The 12768-nt window shown below is 35.0% G+C and overlaps 1 protein-coding gene across 1 annotated transcript in view; it reads right to left on the minus strand.

The window, feature by feature from the left end:
• Positions 1 to 441: 441 nt before the first annotated feature.
• The window catches only part of CPNIFS (chloroplastic NIFS-like cysteine desulfurase), a 53244-nt gene continuing 40917 nt past the window's right edge, over positions 442 to 12768 (minus strand). The window contains exons 5-11 of the mRNA XM_010246248.2: positions 11316 to 11461; positions 11126 to 11198; positions 10895 to 10958; positions 5089 to 5188; positions 1329 to 1487; positions 847 to 1020; positions 442 to 714 (exon numbers count right to left, since the gene is read on the minus strand). Coding sequence (XP_010244550.1) covers positions 850 to 1020; positions 1329 to 1487; positions 5089 to 5188; positions 10895 to 10958; positions 11126 to 11198; positions 11316 to 11461 — 713 coding nt within the window. The 3' untranslated portion in view covers positions 442 to 714; positions 847 to 849. The remainder of the gene's footprint in view (positions 715 to 846; positions 1021 to 1328; positions 1488 to 5088; positions 5189 to 10894; positions 10959 to 11125; positions 11199 to 11315; positions 11462 to 12768) is intronic.

The following is a 12768-nucleotide window of genomic DNA, read 5'->3' on the forward strand; positions in this document are numbered from 1 at the left end:
GATGAGGACTGTTGTTTGAAAACCTTCATTTAATATATATATATATATATAATAGATTTAGATTTCTTATCTGAACAATCTAAAACTTTATTTATAAATTCATAAAATAAAATCTTCAAATATTACAAAAATTTATCATCAGTCAGCCCCAACCAATTCAAGTACATAGCTAGGATGTGTTGACAAATTATGTTGTACGATGGGAATCAATGAAGCACAATGGTATGGTTAAGGCTGTGGAACGTGGAGAGCCAAAGTTTGGTCCATCCACGTCTCTTCCAAGTGCCAACATTGCCGCTCTGCTTTGTGCTCTCAAAAGACAAATCTATAGTCAATAGCATATACACCATCAAAGTCTCAGCCCTAGCTCCTCCTTACGATGGCACTTATTGTCTAATTTAATGCACCGTAACACCCATAGTCCCATCAAACAAGGTTACCTTTGTTTGACCAAAAGGAGACTTTTTTTATAATCTAAGTAATATTATTAATACAAACGGAGCTGCAAACAGTATCTCTTTTGTCCGAATTCAAATCAGATTGCGCCAATCAAAATGCTCTCTCTCGCACTCAAGGATCATACTTTTAAATAGTAAATACAAAATGCTCTCTCTCTCTCTCTCTCTGGCAACTACTCTCTCTTCTATAGGGCCACTGACCACACACGAGCACCCTGAGTCTCCTACGTTCATTTGGGATTGACAACTGTGGGTCCTGTAGCACCGAATCCAAAAAAGTTTCACGTAACACTAATTTGTAAAGATGCAAGGACACTAATTTCTTCTAAACCAACAGTTAGATCGTATATATTGAACAGGGATACAAACACCCAGGTAGAGGAAATACCTTCTATTGGAAAGAAGTGAAGAAGCTAATAGTTTCCTTTAGTGCTAGAATGAATGTGTCAATTTCTTCTTTAGTATTGTAGAAATGTAGGCTGGCCCGTGCACTTGAACCGACTCCCAGAAACCGGTGGAGAGGCTGAGCACAATGATGACCCGATCGAATGGCTACTCCATGCTGAAAAGAAATATATGCACGACACATCTTGAAAATTTACAAGTAGCTAAAATGCATTAAACTCTAAATGTGTCAACGCACTTCGACAAGGAGTCCAAAAGAGAAATAAGCACACATGGACATACAACCATATTGTCTCCAAAGGGCCCAGTAATTTCACAAAAAATATTTCTAAATCAAATTTCGAGGAACCCTACTTTCTACAAAATAACTAGGATTGTTCATTTCCTTTTTCTGGTCTCTTTTTACTCTCACCTGACTTTATATTCAGGAAGAACAAAAAAAAAAGCGTCTTTTAGTACTTTTACCTGTTGATCAAGATAAGTAGCAATATCTGTTGGGTGAATATTGACAACATTAAATGAGCAAAGAGGAGCACGGCGGACAGTTTCCGAAGGCATGGGACCGTAGATGCGGATATTGGGGATGGAATGGAGCCTTTCATAGAGATAATCAGCCAGCTCAGTCTGGAAACAGCAAAAAAAAGATTTTAGGAAAAGGAACTGTTTAACCATAAAGCTCTTGAAATGTGTTCCTTACATGGGTTGACATTTCAAAGATATAGGCATTGCTTTTTTCAGGTCAAATCTTGTTTCTAACAATAACAATATGCACCCAGACTCCCCTAGCTCTTAGATCTTGCTGAACAAGAATGGTTGCCAACAAAAATTGATAACAAATCTGATGTAGTTCATGGCATAAAGTTCAAGCTCTACCTTTTACAACAGCTTATAGAACCAATAATGACACCTTAGAACATCTTATGCACTGCCAGAGTACATAGTTGTCAAGGCGACGCCTAGGCAGCAAGGTGCCCTTGGAAGCTCGCCTCACCCAGTCACCAAGCATTTTTGCATACTGTGTAACAAAATACTTTTATATTGTTATTTTTTGATATTATAATTATAAAATGGACATTATTAAAGAAAAATATTCATTTTGTGTTTATAAACTAATTTCTTTTTATTATTTTCTTAATCAACACAAACATTGATAACTGCTGTATTGAACCCTCAATGACTTCAAAATCTGAACCAATAAGTAAGGGAAGAACTTAAAATTTTGTCTAATCAACACATTCTTCCACCTTTTCTTTTCTTCTTTTCCTATAACAAAAATAGGGGTTCAGCCCCTATATTTTTTGAATTTTCATTCCTTTCTAATTTTTCTCATAAATATGTTGATTTTCTAGACTTAAACATGAAGTTTATAATTTTCTTATGAAAATTTTGGATAGTTATTAAAGAAAGTTGGTATGGAACCTAGGGAACTACCCTAGGATATGTCACTTTTACTTAAACAAATCCATCGCCAAGGCGGCTAGGCGACAGGGCGACAAGGCGCCCCCCTGTCGCCTAGCCTCGCCTTGGTGCCTTGAAAACTTTGCCAGAGTATACTATAGTTGACCTCATTAAAATTAACCACTCAGGCTGTCAAGGAGTCAGAGTTGGATAGGATATATTATTAATAAAATGAACTAAAAATGACTTTGATATTATATATTATTAATGGGATGAATTAAAAGTAACTTCAATTAATTGATGACTAAAAAAGTACGATACTTAACCAACTTTGTTGATAATTTAAATGTATGGTAATATTATTGGATAACATCTTAACCAGATCAAATTTGGGGTAAGTGCATATTAAATCCACTCATAAGTGGATTTGATATTTAAGATCCATATCTGATAGTTAGTTCTGATTTCAATTCAGATAATCAGATACAACTGGAAGCTCTATTAATCACAAAATATAGTACCCCGGTAGTGGATTTGATATTTAAGATCCATATCTGATAGTTAGTTCTGATTTCAATTCAGATAATCAGATACAACTGGAAGCTCTATTAATCACAAAATATAGTACCCCGGTTTAATCAATGAAAAAGATGAGGTCCGATCTTTGGGGTGATATCTAAATTAACAGCTATGTATATTATGCCATTAATGTTTTTCCCATAAAAATTTTGCACCCAAGATATCTATAATTTAATACTCTACTACATGGCAACCAATGTTAGATTGATGCAGGTATAGTAATTGGAACCTGGCAAGATGCGTAGTGTTGAACCTGGTTAGTGCAATAAGTAGGATTAGGGAATTGGTGGATATGCATATTTTTATTCTAACTTCTAAGAAAACAAAGCAACCATAAAAACATATTTCAGTGAAAACAATTTATACTTGACTGTACTAGATATTTTGAGTATTAAAAATCTAAAATTGACTAATCATCAGCTCAAGAGTGAGAAATTTTGGTCACATATAACAGAAATTTTGCAAAACATGTTTATTTTTTATTTTTTATTTGTCAAAACATGTTTATTTGTGGCATATTCAATGTTTCAAAGAGTCCATGTAACATTATAAATCTTACTTATAGCTTTAATAATATAGATTAAATGTCTCCACCACCACTATCAACTTTCATGGTAGTTGTAATGGTGATTACCACTAGGCTAACATTTTACTATGGTTCTATATAAACAATGCTTAAAACAGTCCAAAACTCACTATATTTAAGGTCATTATTTACATGCTCAAAACGAAAAAAAAAAAGAAAACCAAATACTCATAGATGATTAGGGAATGATAACAGCCATTATTTGAAAGGCATGGTGAGAAGAAAAGCAGTGGTCATTTCAACGATGTTGGAAGAAAGAAATGCAAGGATTTTTAAGAAGAAAAGAGCCAAGAAAGCCATAATTAAATAGTGGTTTGGATCAAAAACCATGGAGGTGACAAATGGGTAGATGGGCTAATCCGGATAATGCCAATGTTTGCACAATCCTCCTTGTGTCATCGAATAGTTGGAAGTGACATGATGCAGCACAAAGTTACCAGAACAAAAACCAAGAACAGGTTTGCCTCTGCAATGGTGCTAATCTATTCATGCATGTATATGTATATGTATATGTATATCATGGTTTCAAATGTCGTGACATTTCGCTAATGTCGTCAAACATATGTTGATGTCGAGGCTCACCGACATGGAAATGGATAGTAATATAAAAATTACATTATTTCGGTCGACATTTCCTATACTTCGGAAATGTCAACCAAATCGGTCCAAATAACCAAAAAAAAGAATTTTTCCTATCATGTCGACAGGATGCCAACAGGATGTCGACTAATGTACATTAATAATATAATATATTAGTATATTATATTAATATAATACAGTATATTAATATAAATTATTCCATTAATAATTTCTATTTAATATTTCAGATAAAATATTTATAAAAAAGAATTAACAAAAATAAAAACAAAAGAATAAATTAATTACTTTATAATATAAAACATAAAATATTTTTCATGTAATAAAATAATAACTAGTTAGTATTTTTTAAATATTTATTAAAATCAGAAAATGTTTATTAAATTTTATAATAAATCATATTCTAAATTTAATATAAAAATCAGAATAAATTTATTAAATTTTCTATTAAATCATAATTTTATAAATTTAGTATTAAAAATCATAATAAATGCATTAAGTTTTATAAGAAATCAGAATTTATCATAATACTACAAAAAAGAAGAATCAGTTTGTTAAATTTATAATAAAACATAATGTATTATAACATTAATATTTAAAAAATCGGAATAAATGTATTTCTATTTACTAGTGTGAAATAAATATATTAGAATTTATAATAAATCAAAAATAAAAATAAGAAAAGAAAATATCGGATAACCTTGTAAAAACATCAAAATACATAATAAACCAGTAAATCGTCATTTACTAATTTGTTATTGATCTTAGTTTCTTAGCTTTATATAATGGTTGGGAATAAGATAATAGTCTAGAAATATGTATTAATGCTTCTTTTATCATTTTACAAAATTTCATTGCATATTTCCACAACGTCTCTAATTTTTACAATATTTCCCCTTGACATTTCCGACATATGTCCTATATTTTGGTAAGCGACGTTTCCATCAACATCGGCATTTTAAACCTTGATGTATATGTATATGTATATGTATATGTATATGTATATGTATATGTATATGTATATGTATAATGAGAAGGGGAAGATGAAAATGGCAGGTCACTGACCTCATAATCATGGATTTTTTGCATGCCAATCTCTGACAAATAATCAATTGCTGCGCCTAGTCCTATGACTTCCCCAATTGCAGGTGTTCCAGCTTCAAATCTGTCAAGATAAAAAAAGTGACAGGTATCTACACAAATAAATTGAAATCTAGCAGGCAGATCAAGAAAAACATAACTGACCAAATGCAACTGCAGAATATAAAATCACCAAAGCACCAAAAAACAGAATAGAATTTGCATAAAACCTGAAATCCAGTACTATGAAAATACAAACATAAACCATAATAGCTAAACAAAAAAAATATATTGGTAATTCTCAAAATAATGCAAGTTTAACATGGACGGATTTATGGAGTAAGAAAATCAAGTCAAAGAATTTCATTTCAAGAGATGACATTAAAGCACCAGAAGTAGAAGCAGTATTTTCCTACTACTTTGTGCATGAGATTAGCAAGATGTTGAGAGTAGCGACCTTAAAAGCAAATTAGTCTTTCCAAGTGTCAAGGATTTGAGATGCACGTTTACATGCTGATCCACCCCCTATAAGGAGTTGTTTGTCTCTACACAGATAGAAATGATAATGCAGACTGTTTTGCATTACCACCCTTTATGCTTCTTAAAATTTGATGTATACAGGGGGAACAGTGAGAATATTGCTTGCAGAACCCTGAGATGATGCTAGATAACAATAGTAACTTTTAGCCCCAAATCCTTCTATATTGAACAAAAATCAAGATGAACACTTAGATACGTCATTGTAAGAAATACAGGCTGGCCCGGATAGGTCAACCCCATCATGCTAACAATAGACCATATAGTTACACTTCTCTCACAATTTTAATGTCTGCCACCTGATCTTCAGACTTGACAAGAGGCATATAAATCTCCTTATGTTTTACTTTATCAAAAGTAAAATGACAATCCACCTAAATATGCTTAGTCCTATTATGCTAAACTAGAGTGGAATGGTGGAACAGTATTCAGTATATCCAACCCCATATAATTGGGGTAAGGCTTAGTTGAATCCAATTGAGATTATGAGCAATATCAATAACAACAGTATTGTAACAATACAATCATAGGGCCTTACATTAGAAATCCAAACTCAAAGAAGAGTCATAAACCATAAAGTCTACAAGGCATGCATGCCATAGTCCAATACCCTGTCATAAAACCAGACCTAACAACAACCATTTCATGATTCTTCACGTCACAAGAAACACCCCTCCCCCAATTAAACTGCAACAATCACACATGCATCTCCTGTCAGTAATGGATCATGCACAATCTCCATGAGTATATGCCTCTATTTCCAAATAAACATTGTTAGTAAATAGAAATCCTCTGCTTATGGCTGATTTTAGGTATCTAAAGATTAAATGTTCAGCTTCCAAATGTAGAGAGCATGGAGAACGCAAAAGTAGGCTCACTATCCCGACAGCACATTCTATATCTGGGTAAGTAAGAGATAAATAATATAGGCCTAGCAACCACCTTGAATACATACCAGTATCTTCAATAAGTTTGCACCATGACCATCCCATCTAAATTTTGCTCCATAGGAGTATCCATATTCTTAGCAATTTACCAATTTCTTGACTAGAAAATGTGGGAGCCAAGTGATCATTCAAATCATCATCTTTTTGCTAATAAACGAGATTTTTATTAAAAGAAAATACTGAGGAAGGTGACCAGCAGTCACCCAAGCAAAGAACAAAAGCCTATGCCTCCAAAAAGCCAAACCCAATCTCTAAAAAACCAATGCAATCAACATTATTACACAACATGACCAACAATGAAAAAACATTCACCCCCACAAACAAACAAGACACAAACACCTCTCTACAACCACAAAGCAAAAAGACTCAACTCTTCATGAACTTAATTGGGTATCTCTTTGCTTCTTCTGCTAACTTCATTTGACTTTTTCACCATCTTAGTAGGTCCAATTCCAAACAATCCCCCTTTCGATACTTTTGATACTTGAATTGTTTGAGGAGTTTTGGCTATTGAATCATCTAACCGGATTTGGGTTCTTCATAACCCTCAAAGTCTGTTGGCCATCAATAATTCATTTCAGCTCCATTACCACATTTCTCTCAAAAAACTGATCCAGTGCCAAACCCTAACTTCTTTAAGCTGACTTAGCTTTATTTGATCATTCTCTGATCTTGAATCTTCTTTATCCTGCAGAAGCATCGGATGTCTCTCCTCTAAAGCTTTAAACATTTTCCTAGCAAAATCCTCTCCTCCAAAAACAACTAACCCCAATGCTTTACCCATTTCCACTTCTGTTTCCACCACCTTTTCCAAATATATTGTTCCATCAACTTCATGAGTCTAGTCTATTATGGCCTCATCTTCACTTGAGCTATCTCCCTCTCTTCTTCCCCTTTGATAGTTGTTAAAACATCCTCAGATGACAAGTTCACCATCCTCTTGCCCCCTTTTTCTGTTAATGACCTGGAACAATAACTTCTTTTCGTTTCATAGACTTTGAAGCAGGTTGCTTCTTGCAAATTCTTTACATTTCTTCCTACTTTACTTGCTTCTCTACTCCCCTCACCCACCAAAATAAAATCATTGTGAACCCTAGGTATCCTCCCTTCTTCTCCAATAGTCTCAATAATTGCGTCTTGATTCTTCTTACCTTCTTCAAATCTCTCTGCAATTTCAACAGGGAAATCCACTTGTTTGTTTTGTTCTAATTGACTTGGAACACAGTTGAAAGCATTGTCTCCTTTCTGTTAAAGGAACCATTCAACCTAAAAGCTTGAGCTGTTAGGTGAGGTCTATGAATAGGTTTTTATTCTATAATAACATGCCCCCTCACACAAAAGCCCGTCGGGCTTGAAGCGTGGACAAGCACAGGCCCACCCATACCTTGTGCTCATCTTAAACAAGGATCAAACACTAGACCACTTGGTCAAAGTGGCTCTGATCCCATCTTAAAGGAACCATTCAACCTAAAAGCTTAAGCTGTTAGGTGAGGTCCATGAATAGGTTTTTATTCTCTAACATCCTCCAAATCCTTCCTTTTCTCTCCCCAGCAAATTTCCTCCATCTGTATCAGCCTTCTGTTTGCATTCTAAATTTCTAATCAAGCAAATTTAAAACTGTACACTTGCCTATCTCAACTTCAAAGTAAGACTCCACACTATTGCATCAATCAGCAAGTATTAGATCTTGTTTTTTTAATAAGTAAAAAATTCTTTAAAATTTCATTAAATCAGTAAAGATAAGCAACCGTTACAAGCTTCCCCAATGGAGGCACAAGGTGCAGCCTCACTCATAAAGAAAAAACAGCACAAGAATTACAACTGAGCCCAATACAACTGATCCCTAGTTACCCCTTGCTTAGCTAATGGATCAGCCAGAGCATTAGCCTCACTCCCTACCCATTGTATAATGATATAATCAAACTATGCTGTGTTAACCATCCGAACTTCTTCATTTCATCTCGATAGCACCATACACTGAATCCGGGTCTTTTAGCCAGCCCACCACAACCTTGGAGTCCCCTTCAATTACCAGGTTTTACAAATTTGTCTCTTTTGCAATCTGAACACCTTGTAGGACTGCAAACAGTTCAGCCCTTACAGAGTCTCCGTTCCCCACCAATCCTGAAAAAAGTGCTACCAGATTCCCTTCCCTATCTTTTATGACCCCTCCAATCAGATCTTGTTCCACTCCTAAATTAACTCCTTATCCTTCCAAGTCCTCTACAGATTGAGTGATTATGTCAGATTTATCATCATTATCACCATCTAAGCCTTATCCCAACTATATGGGGTCAGCTACATGAATCCAAGTTCACCATTCCATTCTATTTAGTGCCATATCCATCGTTAAATTACAAGTGCACAGTCATTTAAATCCTACATCAATTAGTATCAGATCTCTGTCCTACATCAATTAGTATAAAACCTATCAGTCCCACATCAGTTGTTATTAGAGCTATCAGTTCTACATCACTAGATTTGGCACATGTTTCTGTCAAGAAATAAATACCAATCCCTAGCCCAAGAAAATACTTAAGGGGACTATCAAGAAATAAATCTTTATTGTACCAAGTTTTTATGGGACTATCATTGGTAACAACAATTTTTATCCACATAAATTACAGAAACTGTAGTATACCACCTTCAAAACTCTTGTAAAAGAAGTATGGAGGCTGAGCGGTTTGAGCAAGAGGGGAAAAATTGTCTGGAACATGGTCCCAGCAGCTGTCTTTTAGGGCCTGTGGCAGGAAAGGAATGCCTTGATATTCAAGGATAAGTAAGCTTCAGTAGAAAATGTTTTCCATAGGATTTTGGGCAGATGACACTCATGCTTGTTCATTCACAAGTCTTCCAGAGAAAGGATTCATAATTCATATTTTGTCTATGAAAACCTTTTTGTTGGTTGCAATGTTATATCACCCTGATACTGCAAGGGCAGTTTTTGTAATTTCCCTTTCTACAGGCTCTTGTTGTACAGGGATTTTTTTTGAGAATTAATGAATTTAATTTACCTTTTTCTCAAAAACAAATCTTGTTTTTGAGAACACAGATAGAAGTCATGCTATCATGACTTCTATCATCTATGTAACTGCACCACTAAACCGCCCAAACAATGCTACAAGGAACTGTTTGAGAACACAGATCACTTTCTTCAAGTGACAAATTTTATTGAAGGGATGGGCAGGAGGTTTCCTGTTCTTGAAAAAATTGATGTATAGTGGTTTAACAAAATTGTTTCCAAGGAGCAAAATGGGATGGTGGATATTGCTGATAAAAGAAGGGTGGACAAAATTGCTTCTCAATCCTTGGCAACTTTTCTTGTATAGTGGTTGGTTTAAGGCCCAATTGTCCACACAAAAGAGGACTTTGTTTTCTGTACCCTATTGACCACTAAATTCCCTTTTGAACAAGTTCTCTGCCTTCAGGGATACCTCTCCAATTCTAAGATATGTCATGTCTAGGTATAGCCTCAAAGAATTTTATGTCAAGTAAGTATTTTTTTCTTGATTAGCTGCTTCAGACATAGATTTTGTGGGTCATGAAGAATTTTCTATCACATCTTGGCTAGGCAGGTATTGTTAATATTTTTGCCCTACTAATCCCAAGTCCTCCTTTGCCTTTAGAATTACAAATCTTACTCTATCCAACAAACACAAAGGGTTTTTTTTCTCAGCAATACCCGAAAAAGAGTTTTCTTTGTAATTTATTAATTTCCTCCAAATTTCATTTGGCAAAGGGAAAGGAATTCATCAAAAAGTAAGGCATTGCACTTGTTACCTATTTGAAAAGTTACTCTCGAAGTTCAGATTTACATTAAACAAGTTTTCCTTTTATTCTCTCCATATATTGGTTCAAGGTTTTCCTCATGGCCTTCCTGTGTTTCTTAGCATGAATTAAGATCTTAATATAAGATTCGTTGCTAATGATTTGTGTAACTTGTGAAGGTTCTTGGAACAAATTAGGGTCAACTTGTTATAATCTATTATTTACATAAATGCCTTGTCATATCAGGCAGTTTTTAATTTGCTTATAAGCCTCTAAGGAAGACATGGTGAGTAGGATACAATCATATGCAAACTGTAAAATTAGGATCCTTCAACCATACTTGGATGGTCTGACCTCCATTTTTGTTCTAGGATTTTGTTTGGAAATTTCAGTTGGGAATTTTTCAGTGAATCAAGCCCAAATCCCCACTTGAGCTGCATGGAAAGGGTTGCACCCCTGTGTCTACTCCAGTTTTCAGACCTAGGCTGCATCCAACAGGTTGAATCTAGGTCATAAAACAATAGAACAAGTTCACCAACCTGGAAGGAGGTTCAGCATATGTAGAATGATCTAGAAATACATCAGCAATCATTTCACCACCACCTGCAAGGGATGCGCAACAACCACTTCAGGCACCTGGTAGCTGCCAATTACTCCACTCTCATGAAACAAATATAAGAATTTTTTGCAATAAGAACACAACATTGAAAAGACAAGCATATCCCATTCTCTGGTGTAAAACAAAATAGTAAATAACCAGATAATCTTACCCAGGAAAGGAGGCATAGCAGACAAGAGCTCACTTTTACCATATAAGAATCCAACGCCAGTAGGCCCACACATCTGAGACAGGTTTGTTCCTTAACATTGTGATATTAACCCAAACTGGTAAAGTACATAATCAAAATTGACATTAGAGATACAATAAGAACCAAAAGAAACAATATGGAGAAGGCAAACCTTGTGTGAAGATGCAACCAAGAAGTCAGCATCCAAGCTCTGTACATCTACCACCATGTGTGGAACACTTTGACAAGCATCTACAAGAACCTTTGCCCCGATAGTATGAGACAAATGTGCAATCTCCGCAACAGGAAAAACAGAACCTTTAAAAGAGAAGACCATCACATTTGGAAGTTGGTGGATAAAGTTGAGATGTGCTTTCAGACTATTAAATCATTACCAATTAGTCAAGATTTACGGAACAGAAAATAAGGCAATCAAGATACCACGCACCCTAAAAAATTAGATTAACTGAGACAACATTGTTGCAGAACATAACAAGACTATGAAAGAAGAATTTAGAAATGAATGCATAAATAGGAAAACAGGAGTAACTCCAAAAGCGAGGTGATATCAGGGCAGAGCAGTATGATGAAAAACTTAGTAAAGAGTTTACAAGTTCTCATCAATTCAGTCTTTGATGAGAGTTTAAAGATCCCAAAGAGTTGCAGGGGGTTAAGAGTTTAAAGATCCCAATACAACTACTAGAGATTTCCGAATCACTTCAAAATCCAGTGTGATTCTTCTCCCCCTCAGGATCAATATTGGAGTCTTAACTGGAAGACTTATTTCCTGGTTGCACCGCAGCAGTGAAGACCTCCTCAATGCTGCAATTTTAAAGGAATAACTCAAGGTAAATTGCAGCTTTAGGAGTTTCATAGGATATATCTAAAAGCTGAAATTTGACCTATAAAGGTTTCGAGGTCAGATTCAACAATTCATCAATTTCTCCCTAGACTAATAAAATTTTCTGGAGCTTCTATGATATCTTGTGCACAGACTTAGAACATTAAGATGTATGAGGTGATTTAATTTGAATAGATGCTACAAAAAAAAAGAGAGATAGAACCCAAATTTTCTCAAAAATTGGGCTTTGATTGAAATTTTGGGTTGGAACTCGGTAAGGTGAATAAAAGTGGAGAATAAAGAGGAATGAGTAAATCTGAGAGGGAGCTGAACTACTCTTGCACAAAAAAAAGAAAATCCAAGGAGAAAAGGCTTGAGAAAGCTGAAACTCAGGAAATTGAAAAAGAGAAGAAAGAAACTTACTTAGGTTGTATGGAGGGTCCCAAAGAGTGATTTGTAGCCTTGTTGAGAGCTAGAAGAGATGCTAACCAAAATATCTTGATAAAATTAGTAATAGAGAATTAGAAAAAGAAAAGGCAAAGGTTTACATTAAGAAGAAACAAACAAGGAAGACTTGCACCACTTCAAAATAAAAAACGCTCTTTGAATTGATTATCTCCTTAAAACATGGCTTATGGTATATATTTATATAGACATAATAGGGCTGCAGTTACTTTTCACTAGAGGTGTAAAACGGGCCGGCGGCCTGCCTATGGCCCGCGCAAAGTGCAGGCTGTCCTGGGCCGTGCTGCCCTCCCTAGGGATAATTTGGGGGGTCAGCCCA

This window comes from Nelumbo nucifera, chromosome 2, assembly GCF_055504915.1.
Source record: "Nelumbo nucifera cultivar China Antique chromosome 2, China Antique-T2T, whole genome shotgun sequence".
Taxonomy (NCBI): domain Eukaryota; kingdom Viridiplantae; phylum Streptophyta; class Magnoliopsida; order Proteales; family Nelumbonaceae; genus Nelumbo; species Nelumbo nucifera.